This window comes from Drosophila melanogaster, chromosome 4, assembly GCF_000001215.4.
Source record: "Drosophila melanogaster chromosome 4".
Classification (NCBI taxonomy): domain Eukaryota; kingdom Metazoa; phylum Arthropoda; class Insecta; order Diptera; family Drosophilidae; genus Drosophila; species Drosophila melanogaster.
The window spans coordinates 359,546-375,610 of NC_004353.4; the positions used below are offsets into that span (position 1 = coordinate 359,546).

Here is a 16,065-nt window from a genome sequence, read left to right on the forward strand (position 1 = left end):
TATATGTATGTATATCATTTATATATGATTTGATTCATATTCGCACCACAAATATTAATTCGAAAATGATCGTCAAAGTAAACATTATTTCCGACACTAAACCTCACTTAACTTATGTAACAACAATCCCTATCTAGATTTATAAAAGAAAAATTCTCTAGACTTCAAATTATTTGTGTGTTCCATTGCGTATGAACTCATTTCTGTTGAGCTGTTATAAAATTATTAAGTTTCTATTAAAAAGTAATAATATCTTCAAATATTTTTTCTGCAGTGGAAACATAGTGGAATGCTAATTTTGTAAAATACGCTTATATACTGTTTCCGCTTTTGCGGTCAAATAAGTGGGCAATGTTCAGATTTTAGCTTAAGCAATCTATGTATCGATATTTTTCTTCTGTAAGTTCACCTCTAATAAGTAATTGCGTGTGTGAGGTCTCAGTTCGGCTTTTAATTTTGATAATTCTTAATAGTGTTTGTCTTTTTGAACATTAAAAGTGAAAATTGTCGTATAGCATTTAAATATGAACTTCATATAAAATATCTCTCAAATATCAATTATTTTCCAAGATTTGATTGGCTGATTTGTTAAAGTTTTTGCGCGTAGACCTAATCCATTATAGGGAAGCGTCTAGTTCCAGCATTGCCAGGCCAAAATAAATTGTGCATTACATAGAGAATGCCTTTGGGTTTTTAGTATTTTACAATTAAAGGAAACACATAAGCACAAAGCCATTCGGTATATAAATACTCCTTTAAGTATCAGCATACCTTTGTACTAGCTGTTTTTAATGCATTCATATTTAGTATATGGTAATCATTTTTAAACATATTTATTCAAACTTTAAAAACTCGATTTAAACTGTATTTTGAGGAAATTCAGTGCTTTGATCGCAGAAGTTAAACTACAAGTAATAGTTGTGGGTTTTAAAATCTTGTCGGATGCTTTGTTTTTGTTTTGAAAGGTTTTGCATTTATGAAGCTAAGAACTAAATAAGTGTCTTTAAATCGTAATAATATATTTAAATTTTAATTTCCCAGATGGACTACGCACCGTGAAAGGAAATGCAAACCTAATTTGTAGCTGTCTACAATAATCAAGTTATATATATATATTATCAAAACAATAAATTGCTGGCCATAATATGGAAGGCTCAGACTTTGTGGATCCAGCCTTTTCTTCAGGAGAACGAATATCGGCATCTGATCTCAATTCGGAGCATATTATTCAGGCCGAGAATCACAGTTTTGCTAATCGAATTTCTATGGATATGGATGTCCCTGATGGGCACCAGCTGGACAGCAACTTAACCGGATTTCGATGGAAGCGAGTTCTTAACCCAACCGGACCGCAGCCCCGCCCGAGACATGGACACCGTGCGATAAACATCAAAGAGCTAATGGTCGTCTTCGGCGGCGGAAACGAAGGAATTGTTGACGAGTTGCACGTTTATAATACTGGTAACTATATTGGGCCTGGTGCTGTTTTGCCATATGTATAACCGTATTCGGTTAGCCGAAGTTCTGAACAAAATAGTATACCAACAGAGTATGCATTTTAAGAATAGGATGTGAGGATGCACTCGCTCGATCGACTCGAATTACAACATCCGTTTATCAAATTTTAAAGTGATAATGATGATTAAGTGAAACATGTTCAATAAATTAACATATTTAAGAAAAATTAAATGATATAAAAGTAATAACATTTCTGAAACATTATTTTAATATAAAACCTACACCTTAATTTTCTATAGAAGCTATACTTTTTGCATTATAAATTAATGACTAGCGATTGACTGACAGGAAAAATGTAATAGAAAAGTTATAGTATTTGAATCGGTAATAAAAATTTTGTAGCTAGCATAGAAAATCTCCAATTTAAAATAAGAGAGAACGCTACAGCCGATTTTCCCGACTATCAGATACCCGTTTCTCAGCTAGTGTGAATCTGAACTCGAAGTTTCATCATTTTCAAATTGTTCAATTGTTCAAAAGTGTGGGCGTGTCGGCTTTAGGGCGATAAAGTGGGCGAAGCAAAAGATTTTTGCCAAATCGATAGTAATTTAAGCGACAAATAAAATAACAATAAAATACCCAAAAGTTTTTCAAACATATGGTCAATTTTGGGCGGTTTTAGGTCGTTAGAGTGGGCGTGGGAAAAAATTTTTGGCAATAGTTAGAAATTTAAAAGACTAATAAAAATGTAAAAAATGTAATCACATTATTTTTAAGTGTGGGCGTGGCTGTTTTGTACGGTTTGCGGGCGTGGCATCATGGGTCAACAAACTTGCGCTGGGTTTATGTCTCTAGAATCGTATGTTTAATCTCAACCATCTAGCTTTTAAAGTTCCTGAGATCTCGACTTTCATACAGGCGGACATTTCCAGATCCACTCGGTTATCGATCCAGATCAATAATATATATATTTTATATGGTCGGAAACGCTTCCTTCTGCTTGTTGCATACTTTTCAACGAATCTAGTCTACCCTTTTACTCTACGATTAACGGGTAAAAAAAGACATGTAGGAGTGGTTATTATTAATCTGGCTGGCACAACTGTGCATTCAATGAAAGTGTGTAACAGGATTCCGGCCCTCTAGACCAGAATCATTAGTTGAGTCGATCTGACCATTACGGTCAGTCCGTCAGTATGAGCGTGTCCAGTTCTTCAATTCTTAAGACATTCGACAAATTATTCATTTTTAGATGCTTATTAAATGTATTTGTTCATATATTTCCGTTTTTTAATTTCAGTTACTAATCAGTGGTACGTCCCAGTGCTAAAAGGTGATGTACCGAACGGATGCGCTGCTTATGGATTTGTTGTGGAGGGTACTCGCATGTTTGTTTTTGGGGGAATGATCGAATACGGAAAATATTCAAACGAGCTCTATGAGCTACAGGCAACTAAATGGGAATGGAGAAAAATGTATCCAGAGTCACCAGACAGTGGGTTGTCACCGTGTCCTCGCTTGGGTCACAGCTTTACAATGGTTGGTGAAAAAATATTTCTTTTCGGCGGACTAGCAAATGAATCGGACGACCCAAAAAATAATATTCCAAAGTAAGTTACATATTTTCGAATGAAGAATTGTAATGATTGTTTAATAATGTTCCGTAGATACTTAAACGACTTGTACATACTGGATACTCGAGGAGTTCACAGTCATAACGGAAAGTGGATAGTACCTAAAACATATGGGGATAGCCCGCCACCACGAGAGTCGCACACAGGCATATCGTTTGCTACTAAAAGCAACGGAAATTTAAATCTTTTGATTTATGGTGGAATGAGCGGCTGCCGCTTGGGAGATTTATGGTTGCTAGAAACAGGTAACTCAATAACTCGATTTCTTTTTTAATATTTTTTATAGTATGGATTTACATTATTTAAAGACTCCATGACTTGGTCGAAGCCGAAAACTTCAGGGGAGGCGCCGCTACCACGCTCGTTGCACAGTTCTACAATGATTGGCAACAAAATGTATGTCTTTGGTGGCTGGGTTCCCTTAGTGATCAATGATTCTAAATCGACAACAGAGCGTGAATGGAAATGTACAAACACTCTTGCTGTCCTTGACCTTGGTAAGAATATTTGTTATACCATATCCATTTACTTGCGAAGTAGTAAAATTGAGGTATATGACTTAGTTCTGCCTATAAAGTTTTTGGTTCTGATCATAAGTATCTATGTTTCTCTATTCCATGGACGACAAATTTTCTCTCATTTTATTGGCGATCGAAAGTGCATGAAACTAAACTTTCCTAATGCTTGATTCAGGAAAGTTTTACTTAATTACTGTAATAATTGTTAGCGTTTTGATTAAATCGTGAGTAGTTTTTTGATTGGGCGGAATGACAAATCAGACACTTGCATCTAAGCTTATGCACATTTCTTCAGTTCAATTATTTTAAACTGAACTAACTGAACTGATTATTTTCAGAAACAATGACATGGGAAAATGTCACATTGGACACTGTAGAGGAAAATGTTCCACGTGCCCGTGCTGGCCACTGTGCAGTTGGTATTCAAAGTCGTCTTTATGTGTGGTCAGGTCGTGATGGTTACCGCAAAGCATGGAACAACCAGGTTAGGGTGAGCCATTTTATTTCTAAACAGCTATACCTATAGTGATTACATAAGAAATTTTCGATTATTTATCTAAATATTGTCTATTCCCACAACTGAAATTAAAATTATATTTTTGCACTTAGAAATAGCCTTTAACTTTGTTTCTTTTCTACAAGTAGTTCTTCCGCATAACCTGTAAGCGTTTTTATCGTATGTATATACATTATAAATATAATACCTTTACAGGTTTGCTGCAAAGACCTGTGGTACTTAGAGGTCTCCAAGCCCCTGTATGCAGTAAAAGTTGCGCTAGTTCGCGCTTCTACTCACGCCTTGGAGCTCTCGTGGACTGCGACCACTTTTGCAGCAGCCTACGTTTTGCAAATCCAAAAAATTGAGCAGCCATTAAATACAAGCTCGAAACTGTTAAGCAACAACATTGTTCAACAAGGAACCCCGACATCTGCTGAAACTTCTGGAATTAATATTTCAGCAAATAGATCTGGGAGTGCTTTGGGTCTTGGTGTCGAAGCCACATCTACAGTCTTAAAACTAGAAAAGGAATCTTTGCAACTGAGTGGATGTCAACCGGAAACAAATGTTCAACCATCTGTAAATGACTTGTTGCAATCAATGTCGCAACCTTCTTCCCCAGCGTCCCGTGCTGATAAAGACCCACTTTCGTCAGGGGGTGGAACTACCTTTAACTTATCAACATCGGTCGCTTCAGTGCATCCTCAAATATCTGTAATCAGTAGTACAGCCGCAGTAACGGGCAACGACACAGCGTCCCCAAGTGGCGCCATTAATAGTATATTGCAAAAGTTTCGACCAGTTGTTACCGCTGTAAGAACGTCCACAACTACTGCGGTATCTATTGCTACCAGCACGTCTGATCCCTTGTCTGTGCGAGTACCAAGTACGATGTCGGCAAACGTTGTTCTCAGCTCTTCAAGTAGTACATTGCGTATTGTCCCAAGCGTAACTGCATCGCATTCACTACGTATAGCTTCTTCTCAAGCAAGTGGCAACAACTGCCGGAGTAGCTCTGCAATAAATATATTAAAAACAGCTCTTCCAAACGTCGCCGTGCAATCTCAGCCTACATCATCGACCACCACCTCCATTGGTGGAAAACAGTACTTCATTCAAAAGCCACTTACACTTGCTCCAAATGTTCAGCTCCAATTTGTTAAGACCAGTGGTGGGATGACTGTTCAAACTCTTCCAAAAGTAAACTTTACGGCTTCAAAAGGAACGCCCCCACATGGCATATCAATTGCAAACCCACATTTGGCGTCTGGTATTACTCAAATTCAGGTAAGCATGATAAGTATACTCATAAATAAAAACGGAAAACGGCATATAAAATTCAATGAATTATTTAAAGTAATCGAGTGAGATACACTTTGATTATATGTACATCCTTTAATAACGAACTAACAGAAAAGTTTGGCTAAATCAGATCCGGTATGACCACAAAATAAAAGGACGCGATCCTCGACTACAAGAGGATAGCCGTTAGTCATCTATTAGGAATGCGAGAGAAAAATGTAATCATGCATTTTGTACCCCGATATCGATTCAGCAATTTAATATTTTCATCCGGTTTAGAGCCTTAACACAAATAAGGAGTTATTAAATGCGTATTTTTAAGAAAAACTATTTGTTTCGTGGATGCTCGAGTCAATTTTCTGTAATATGTTCGAAAGATACTCTATCTTCTTTTATTCTCCCGAAGATTGGTGGAGTGCTTCATTTAGCACGCGAATCTCTTTTGTCTCGCAAGTCGATGGTGAACAAATCTTTCAAATACGTCAGCTATCTTTTACAATTTTTTATTCGGCATATTCTGATTAGGCGTGCGGAATATGGTATTGTGCTGGTTTTCCGTCCGGTGCTTAGTCGAAATGTTAAAAGAAAATGTTATTTGTGTTCAAGCGACATTTTTTTTTAAAGTCTAGGTCTACCCAAAGTCTATATTTTTTTTTTTTGATTTCACTGTGTAAAAAACAAATGTTGTTTACCATGTTTATATTTCGAAATTTCCAGGGATCGACAGTGCCTGGAAGTCAGATTCAAAAGCCCATTGTGTCCGGAAACGTTTTAAAGCTTGTATCGCCGCATACGATGGCCGGTGGAAAATTGATTATGAAGAATTCAAACATCTTACAGATGGGCAAGGTAACTCCGAACGTAATGGGTGGAAAACCAGCTTTTGTCATAACTAATAAACAGGGTACGCCATTGGGAAATCAGCAGATTATTATTGTAACCACTGGTGGCAATGTGCGATCTGTTCCAACTAGCACAGTTATGACAAGTGCTGGTGGCTCTGCATCAGGGACAAATATTGTAAGTATAGTTAACTCAACGTCGACCACGCCTAGCCCGCTGCAGGCATTAAGTGGACAAAAAACTTTAATATCCAACCAAAGTGGAGTTAAGATGCTGCGAAATATATCATCAGTACAAGCATCATCTTCAATGGCATTTGGGCAAAAACAAAGTGGCACTCCCATTCATCAAAAAACGGCATTGTATATAGGAGGCAAAGCTGTTACCGTTATGAGCACCAATACAAGTATGGCTGCATCCGGAAATAAAGTTATGGTACTACCAGGAACAAGCTCAAATAATTCTCCTGCTACTACAACGGCGCTGAGTGCCAGAAAAAGTTTTGTTTTCAATGCCGGAGGTAGCCCTCGGACCGTCACTTTAGCAACTAAAAGCATTAATGCAAAATCTATACCACAATCGCAACCAGTGACGGAAACTAATAACCATTCAGTCGCTACTATTAAAGACACAGATCCAATGGATGATATTATAGAGCAGTTGGATGGAGCCGGAGATCTGCTAAAGCTTTCTGAAAGTGAAGGCCAGCATGGATCGGAGGAGAATGAAAATAATGGTGAAAACGCAACGTCTTCATCTGCCTCTGCCCTGTTTACCGGAGGTGATACGGCCGGGCCATCGAGAGCCCAAAACCCTATAGTAATGGAACATCCGGTTGATATTATAGAAGATGTCTCTGGCGTGAGCAGCACAACTGACGTTAACGAAACTGCAATCGTAAGTGGTGATACAATAGAATCGCTTAAGATGTCGGAGAAGGAAAACGATGATGTGAAATCTATGGTAAGTGTATTTGTATTTTCAACACGAGAGATTATTCATTGTTGGTTTAATTCGCTGATACTTATTCTTAAACTTTAAATTACCTGGAAGCGACCATATAAAGTATATATATCCGTATTCTAATTCGTAAAAACGACTAGATCTCAGAAACTATAAAAGCTAGAAGGTTGAGATCAAGCATGCCGATTCTAAAAACGTAGGCGCAGCCATTCTGCCACAACCACTCTAACGACCAAACTGACACGCCCATACTTTTAAAAAATGTTTTGATGTTTTTGATTCTTGTATTAGTTTTCTAAACTTTTCTAAACTAAAAATATATATATAAGCTGAAAGGTTTTGAAATTTCTCGTTGACATTTGCACTAGCATTCTATCGTTTTTTTGTTTTGTTTTTACTCCAACAGTTTTCTACCTACCATAAATATTTGTTTGAAAAAATGTCTAGTAAACTGAGATATAGACAATATAGAGTTCTTACTGGTTGATGTTGCTAACTAGCAACTGGTCTATATTGCCTCGTCGGTTATTTATATCTTCTTGCTTATTTCCGATTTAAGGAAGTTTGCAAAGGTAGCATAGATTTAGCGTCTGGTTTCGGATCGACTTTGAAGAGTGATTGTGATTTTATGTTTATGCTTAGGATGCTAAACACAGTTTTGTCAAAGACACTAGAATAACAAGATGCGTTGGTTTGGCACATTGGTTTGGCACTATGCACTTTTTTAGTGACGGCCAAAATTGCTCTCTTTCCGCTCGCTCCCGCTGAGAGCGTAAGAAATCTAAAAATAGAATTTGCTTGCTTGTGCGAGTAATCTATTTTCAAATAATAATAACGTTAAGGCAATGCAAAACAAGAATTTTTCGCATGGTGCCAATTGATCAAAAATAATATAGATTTAAAGTCTAAGAACTTTTAAGGTAAAGGGCATATTTTGTCAAATTTACAATGCATGGGCATACGTGTGCCCACATAAAGTTGTCTGCTATCACTGCATGCGTAGAAAATAGCTTTTCGCTGTAGCGCTCTCCGCTATCTCGCTCTCTAATAAAAATTCGAGAGAGCCTGGAGCCACCTCTAGAGCCACGGCGAAAAAATCGTGTGCCAAAAAATCGTATGGCGTTACGCATCTTGTTATTCTAGTGTCTTTGGTTTTGTCCTCTAAACTCGTAATATTTAACGCCTGCGTAATCTCACTAGGTGTTAATTCTTCAAGAAGACTTGAGGCCCATGCTACTTTTTAGTTGGTATATGTTATTTTCATTTAAATACTTTGCAAAAGTCCTAAAGCTCTCTTTGGTTTTTACATGGACCTTAGCTTGGCTCTTTTGTCCCGTTTGTCAGTGCTGTTGAGTCCTTTGCCTCATAGTTATCTGCCAATATTTGAACTCTGTTCGTATACTCTTTGCTGACATAGATTGTTCCAGTTGATCATTGCTTTGCTCCTGCTGCAGCCATAGAGCGTAGAGCTCTAGAGCCAGGCAGCTCCCCTTCAATACTAAAATTCCTCGCCCGGAGTTTTCCTCGCGAGTGTTCGAAAAATCAAAAACAAATTTCATATGCTTCTAGCAAAGTTTTGTACACAGAAGTCAAGCCGACTTCTGTCGTATTTGTTTTTTGAAGTAGTTCAACAAAGATATTACAACTTCTGTAAGGGGAAAAAACTTAACGTTGCAGATAAATGTTTTTGTGCGTGCAACAGCTGTTTTTAACAGCTGATTTCTTTGTTGTGGCGCCATCTATCTAAATATTACTGGTATACAAAACTAAACATTGGTCAAAAGACAAAATCAGAGTCAAGTAAAAAAAAAGCTAGATATAGACTTCTGAATACCGCTCTAAAAATCGGAACGGTATTTATATATTATAAGATGTATATTTAATTTATATTTGTTGATTACATTATGTAAAAAATCGCAATTGATTTATTTTGGGTGCTATATTGATATAAAAATGAAAACAATATGATTTTATTATTTATTTATATAAATAAATATATAATATATATATATAAATATATTTATATAAATATTATATAAATTATATTATTTATTTTATTTTTATTTATTTACCCTCAAGTGAGAAAACTACTTGGCTGAGCTTTGTGCTCGTTGTAGGCTCTACAGACATCTACAAAAATAACTAAAAATATCATAAAATAATCATTAAAAATAATAATCATAATAATTTATTAATACGAAACACTTTACTTACCGGTTTTATATATTCCGCTTTAACAAAATTTTAATAGCCATATTAATAGCCGAATTTATGTATATATCACATAAAAAATGTCATAAATGCCTTTATATTGGATTAATTGTCATTTGAGTATTCGACGTGTGGAAAATTAGAGAAGTCAACATACTTGGGCGCGCATGTCCGCATGAGCATGTCAAGAAATCACTTTTGCAGTAAAGAGGTCGCACATTTTTATTTATTCCTTGGGGGTTTTGGCTTCATTATTTATCGTACCGTTATTTGTTTGACGTTGATCGCGAGTTTCGCTTAACTGACCCTGACCCATTGTAAAAGTACGTGGCTTGATTTGTTTCTTTTATTTATATACTTTAGAGTAAAATACTTGTTATAACTAACAGATGTATGGAATCGTTATTGAATTTATACATATATATATATATATATATATGCACTTCCATCTGCTACATTTTCGGCAAATCGTAGTAAACCGCTACAATTGTTTTAAAAATAATTATTTCTCTTTTAAATATATTTTTCTATAGGGTGAAAAATCAATATTATCCGATGATTGTCATCAGCCGACGACTTCCGAGACGGAAGCGGCCACCATCCTAACCACAATTAAGTCTGCAGAGGCTTTAGTGTTGGAAACTGCAGAAATAAGGAAAGATCATACCGGATGTACTATAGGTAGTTTGAAAGAAAATCAAGATGAAAATAAAAAGTTTAAACAACGGCAAGAATCTTCACCGTCTCAAAACATTCACCAATTCCAAAATGGTTTGTTTATTTATGGAAAACGCTATAAGTTCAGAAAGTTCTATATATGTTATATATTCATATAGTGGATGGTTCACAATTAGAGGCTCTTGCTTCTGCTGCGTTACTGCAAGCTGCAACATCAGACACCACAGCATTGGCGTTGAAAGAATTGATAGAGCGACCGGAAAGTGAAACAAATACCAGAAGTAGCAACATTGCTGAGATTCAACAAAATAATGTATGTCAAAGTATTATCAAAGACACTAGAATAACAAGATGCGTAACGCTTTTTTTTCACATGATTTTTTCGGGCTGGCTCTAGAGGCTCCAGCCTCTCTCAAATTTTTGTTCAAGAGCGAGAGAGCGGGGAGCTCTACAGCAGCTCTCTTCTACGCATACAGTGACAGACGACAACTGTATGTGTGCACTCGTATGCTCATGCATTGTAAATTTGACAAATTATTTTATATATCAAATATATATCAAATATATTATTATTTTATTTAATTATTTTATATATCACTTTATAAGTTCTTAGACTTTAAATCCATTTTATTTATGATCAATTAAAATGGTTTTTCAATCAATTGTCCTGCATTGCCTTAACGTTATTATTATTTGAATGTAGCTTAGAAATAGTAATAGCCGTATCTATGTACAGAATATCACAAAATAAATTTCAAAAATTATATTAGAATAAAATTCTGTAGAGTATTCAGCTTGACGTGTGAAAAATTAGAGTAGACATTTTCTAGTAGACATCGATTCTTTGGTGCTTTTGACATCACGTCGTCCCTCAAGAAATCCAATTTGCCATAAACGGGTCGCGAATTTTTTTTTAGTTATTTTATAAATATTTACTTTTAACTATGTATATTTGTATTTTTTTTATGAAATATATTTTTTAAAATGTATTTCCTTTTTTTGGAAAATTTATGTTATAAATTACAAAAGCTATAATAACAATACCGGATCGCAACTTTATTTTATTTATAAGTTGAAATATGGATGAACTTAATATTAATGCTGTAAGAAGTACTGCTCACAGAACCCTGTTGAAGTTTTGAAACGAAATTGGCCAAAACTCCAAATATGTAGATTCGTTTCTTGATTTCGACCCGAAAATCGTCTTCTAGCACTAGCAAGCCAGTTCTATTTTTAGATTTCTTACACGAGCGGAAAGAGGGCAATTCTGGCCGTTACCAACGCAGTGGCTGCATAGTGCAAAACCAATGTATGGACGTTACGCATCTTGTTTTTCTAATGTCTTTGATATTGCCTACGTATTCTTAGCAGAGATAAGCTTTGCTTTGTATAAAAAACTGTTTTTTAAATTGCACTTTGTTTTTTTTTATATTTTACAGGTTCAATCCACCTTAGCGGTCGTGGTTCCAAACACCTCCCAAAACGAGAACCAAAAATGGCACACAGTAGGTGTGTTTAAGGATCTTTCTCACACAGTGACTAGCTACATTGATTCGAATTGTATTAGTGATTCTTTTTTTGACGGTATAGATGTGGATAATCTTCCAGATTTCAGCAAGTTTCCACGCACCAATTTGGAGCCTGGAACGGCTTACCGTTTTCGACTGAGTGCTATCAATTCTTGCGGACGAGGAGAATGGGGAGAGGTTTGTGATGCACTTATTTTATTCAAGATATTTGAAACATATACTTCTTTTTATTGCTTTATACATTAAATAATTATATCCATTACTGGTGGAGTATATTAAAGTAATTAAAAGTATGTAAAATGTAGAAGGAACTTTATATCATATAAAGCATATATACTTTTGATAATGATCACTATCTGTCCATACTCCTACTAGCTGAGTAACGGGAACTAAACTACACCGTTCTGTCTAATCCCTTTTTAGCCACGGCGCACCGTGTCTTTTAACATAGCAGCCGTATCCTGGGCAGGCCCGCTTGTCCGCATAAACTTTGTAGTTTTCGAAATTGTAAAAGCATAAAGTTAAGATTAGGCTTTGCAGTCTGGCAACACGCCCGCGTCTTGCCAGACGCTCGATTCTCCTCGTGCACTTATTTCCTATAACTATATAGTAACTATTGCATATGTTTCCAGATATCAAGTTTTAAAACCTGTTTACCAGGCTTTCCGGGTGCCCCCTCAGCTATTAAAATTTCCAAGGATGTCAAGGAGGGCGCTCACTTAACATGGGAACCACCACCAGCTCAAAAAACTAAGGAGATAATTGAATATTCAGTATACCTTGCAGTTAAGCCTACTGCCAAGGATAAGGCGTTGTCCACTCCACAATTAGCTTTTGTGCGGGTTTATGTAGGTGCGGCAAATCAATGCACAGTGCCGAATGCTTCACTATCTAATGCACATGTGGATTGCTCAAATAAACCAGCAATTATATTCCGAATCGCTGCTCGCAATCAAAAGGGCTATGGACCTGCCACCCAAGTTAGATGGCTGCAGGGTAGGCTTTTGAATTGTTTTAATTAAATTTGATATTCTAGTTATTATAATGATTTTCGAAATCGATTTTGCAGATCCCGCGGCAGCGAAACAGCACACACCCACAGTTACGCCAAATCTAAAACGTGGACCAGAAAAATCAACTATTGGAAGCAGCAACATAGCAAACACCTTCTGTTCACCACACAAGCGTGGACGCAACGGATTGCATGATTGACATACCGATTAGTAGCATAATCACTCATATATAGGCATATAAATTATGGGTTAAATGTAAAGTATGCTATTAGCTTTTCCGTTTTTACAGCTTCCAATAGACTTTACGCTGAATTCAAAATGATTACAACGAAACTTGAATATTATTGCTATTAATGCAGTTTTCTAAGAGACTGCTAATTGTGTATGATGCATGTAACATTAATCCAGTTTGGTTTGCTTTAATGACGAAAATAATAAATTGACGTCGACAATTTTAAGTAAACATAATAACATAACAAACATAATAATATATAATATTTTCCTTATCATGAACTCTACAACACTCTAGTGTATATGTATGCTAATCTTCGGTAAAATAAAAGTTAATTTAAAAAATGTAAAATTATTTACAATAATAATACTTTTGAAATAAAAATAAAAGAGAACCTTGAGATACATACGTTCGGACGGGCACTGTTTAACGACTCGACTGATTCAGATCAAGTATATATTTGCAATTTGTGTGCCTTCCTTCCACATTACATATTTTTAATAGACTCATCTTCTACTCTAGAAATAACGGTTGTAATAATGGCTAACACCCACCCCAAAATGAAATTGAGCAACTACTATTTTCCAATTATCATATGGAATATCATATTCTTTAGCCATCCATTAATATAATATTTATATTTTTCTCCTAATCTCCAACGGTTTGCTTATTTTAGATAAAATGAAATTACGTCTATGTTTTGGATGCACATTATTTGGTTACCTGTTACCTGATGTGATTTTCAATTTAACTAAGAAAATATAATATCTAAAATTTCTTATTGAAATTTCTTTTCTACGACATACATACGAGTAAAATACGAGTACAATAATACAAGTGTCTAGCTTCAGGTGTTCAGAAGTTATTGGCGTCTGAAATTCAGGTATTGATAGTTTTCGCTCAAAACTACCGGGTTTTTCAAAAAGTCGTAGAACAAAGGGTTCTAATATCAAGTTTTTAAGGTAGAAAAATGATTATGATTTTTAAATATCGTTTTCTTGCAGATAGGTTAGATAGTTAGATAGGTTAGTTTTAAGGTTTAAGGTTAGTTTTAGTTTTAAAATTTTTTACACAATTACTTTGTAATTGATTTTACACGCCATCAGACTTAATATTAAAATCTTTACTGTTATAATTTCCCTGACTTATCTCCAGAACCTTATAACTTTTATAGAGTTTGTTTAAATTGTTTATATTGAGTAAGTGTATAAGTGCATATTATTGATCAGGATCAACAGCCGAGCCGATCTGGCCCTGTCCGTCCGTATAAAACTATAAAAGGTGAAGGTTGAGATTAAGCATACAGATTCTTATGACATAGACGCAGCGCAAGTTTGTTGACCCATGTTGTCTCGCCCATTCTAACGCCCACAAGCCGCCCAAAACTGACACGCCCACATTTTCGCAAAATGTTTAGATTTTTCTTCGTTTTATTGTTTGTCTTGCCAATTTATATCGGTATACCAAAAACACGCCCCTTACAAAACGGTCACGCCCACACTTTTGAAAAATTTTCAAATGTTTCCCGTTTAATTCCCCAATATCTATCGATATCCCAAAAAAATTATGAAATTTCGCGTTTCCATTTCCACCTGCTGTGTAACGGGTATCTGATAGTCGGAATCTCGCCAGTGTCATATCAAAGACACTAGAATAACAAGATGCGTAACGCCCATACACACTGGTTTGGCACTATGCAGCCACTTTTTTGCTGACGGCCAAAATTTCTCTCTTTCCGCTCCCAAAAGAAGATATTACATTGAGAAATAAATATTTCATAAAAATAATACGTAGTAGAAAATAAAAATTTATAAAATAAATAAAACTATGAAAACTTTACTGTAAAAGTCATATCTTGAGGCACGAAGTGCGGACACAAGCACTCAACAATCATTGCCTTATGAATTTTTCACACGTCGAAAGCTGAATACTCTAATGAATATAATAATAATATAAAGTCATTTTTGAAATTTATTTTGTGATATGATTCGGCTATTACTATTTCTAAGCTATATTTAAATAATAATAACATTAAGGCAATGCTAATCAAGAATTTTTCGCATGGTGCCAATTGATCAAAAATAATATATATTTAAAGTCTAAGAACTAAGGTGAAGGGCATATTTTGTTAAATTTACAATGCATGAGCATACGTGTGCACTCATACAGTTGTCTGTATGTATACAGTACCACTGTATGCGTAGAAAAGAGCTGTTCGCTGTAGCGCTCCCCGCTCTCTCGCTCTCGAACACCTCTAGAGCCACCGCGAAAAAATCGTGTGCCAAAAAATCGTATAGCGTTACGCCATTCTAGTGCCTTTGGTCATATCTCTATGTGACGGACATCAGTTTCATTCATTTTTTACAAGAATGAAACTATAATAAAAAATTATATTGTCTTAGCTGTAAAATTCTTAGTGAAAGAAAACGGATCCTTGTACAATAATAATATCCTTGTACAATTTATTATAATTGATAAATTTGAATATAACTTGCCTGCTGATACCTACCGATATGCCTAAAATATTAAACTGATATTCCAAAACCTGAAAACTAAAAATTTGCATTATTTTTTCGAACCCTCGCTTGAAATATGCAAAATTCTTGTTTATAATTTTAAGATCTACATAACATGAAATTCCATGTGAAATCCCATTGTCAATCAAATGACAACGTTACTAATATTATCTAAAGAACTAGTGTTACTGAAAAATTAATGTGTACACCCCTATTATGTTGACTTTTCCAGTCAAACCACTAACCGTAAAGCGACTAACAGGAAAAGTGCATGATATTTTCAATTTGAAAATTGAATAAAGAAACAGGTAAACAGCCATTGCCGATGTCTTTTAAGATACTTTTGTTTGACAACATAAATAAACCGATCCCATTTCGTTATTTCATATAATTCATATTTAATCACAATTATAAATAGTATTCTACCGAATGATATGACTATCACATACCCGTTAATAACATTAAGAGTGCAAGAGAGGTGAAGAAAATGATCCCGGATCTCGATCATATGGACAGATGGATGGACAAAACGAAAAGACTAGTAATGTTGATCAAGAATATACCTTGGAAACGCTTCCTTGTAATTGTTGCACATTTTATAACCGAGTACGTTTTTAAGGTGTAAGTTTTTTATTGGTTAAATATGCTTGCTCTAAAACCCTTTGACGT

General features: G+C 35.4%; 1 protein-coding gene across 5 annotated transcripts, besides 10 other annotated features; it reads left to right on the forward strand.

Annotated features, from left to right (window-relative positions):
* The first annotated feature begins 392 nt into the window (after positions 1-392).
* On the forward strand, positions 393-16,009 carry Hcf (Host cell factor). Of its 5 annotated transcripts, NM_001258491.3 has the most exons (14): positions 393-813; positions 1,042-1,461; positions 2,759-3,068; positions 3,126-3,337; positions 3,401-3,589; positions 3,949-4,100; positions 4,323-5,396; positions 6,129-6,260; positions 6,315-7,217; positions 9,962-10,199; positions 10,265-10,419; positions 11,546-11,812; positions 12,268-12,631; positions 12,705-13,239. In NM_001258491.3, exons 2-14 carry the CDS (start codon positions 1,146-1,148, stop codon positions 12,845-12,847), a joined length of 4,455 nt encoding a protein of 1,484 aa, NP_001245420.1. In that variant the 5' UTR covers positions 393-813; positions 1,042-1,145; the 3' UTR covers positions 12,848-13,239. The 5 variants fall into 5 exon arrangements, with proteins under 5 accessions (NP_001245420.1, NP_995595.1, NP_726566.1 ...); NM_205873.3 differs by having other exon boundaries at positions 393-435; positions 3,949-4,094; positions 6,129-7,217; positions 12,705-16,009; NM_166756.3 differs by having other exon boundaries at positions 393-435; positions 3,949-4,094; positions 6,129-7,217; positions 12,705-15,428.
* Positions 1,878-2,515: a mobile genetic element.
* Positions 2,600-2,662: a mobile genetic element.
* Positions 7,326-7,525: a mobile genetic element.
* Positions 7,795-8,538: a mobile genetic element.
* Positions 7,880-8,368: a mobile genetic element.
* Positions 10,437-11,453: a mobile genetic element.
* Positions 14,093-14,319: a mobile genetic element.
* Positions 14,362-14,508: a mobile genetic element.
* Positions 14,521-15,201: a mobile genetic element.
* Positions 15,888-15,959: a mobile genetic element.
* Positions 16,010-16,065: the final 56 nt, after the last annotated feature.

What these genes read in the sequence shown, in the direction of transcription:
- Hcf (NM_205873.3), top strand. Translation starts at nt 1,146, where the DNA reads ATGGAAGGCTCAGACTTTGTGGATCCAGCCTTTTCTTCAGGAGAACGA. An exon ending in TTTATGGTTGCTAGAAACAG is followed by an intron (nt 3,338 to 3,400) that starts GTAACTCAATAA and finishes CATTATTTAAAG; the next exon opens with ACTCCATGACTTGGTCGAAG. An exon ending in CTGAGATTCAACAAAATAAT is followed by an intron (nt 10,420 to 11,545) that starts GTATGTCAAAGT and finishes TATATTTTACAG; the next exon opens with GTTCAATCCACCTTAGCGGT.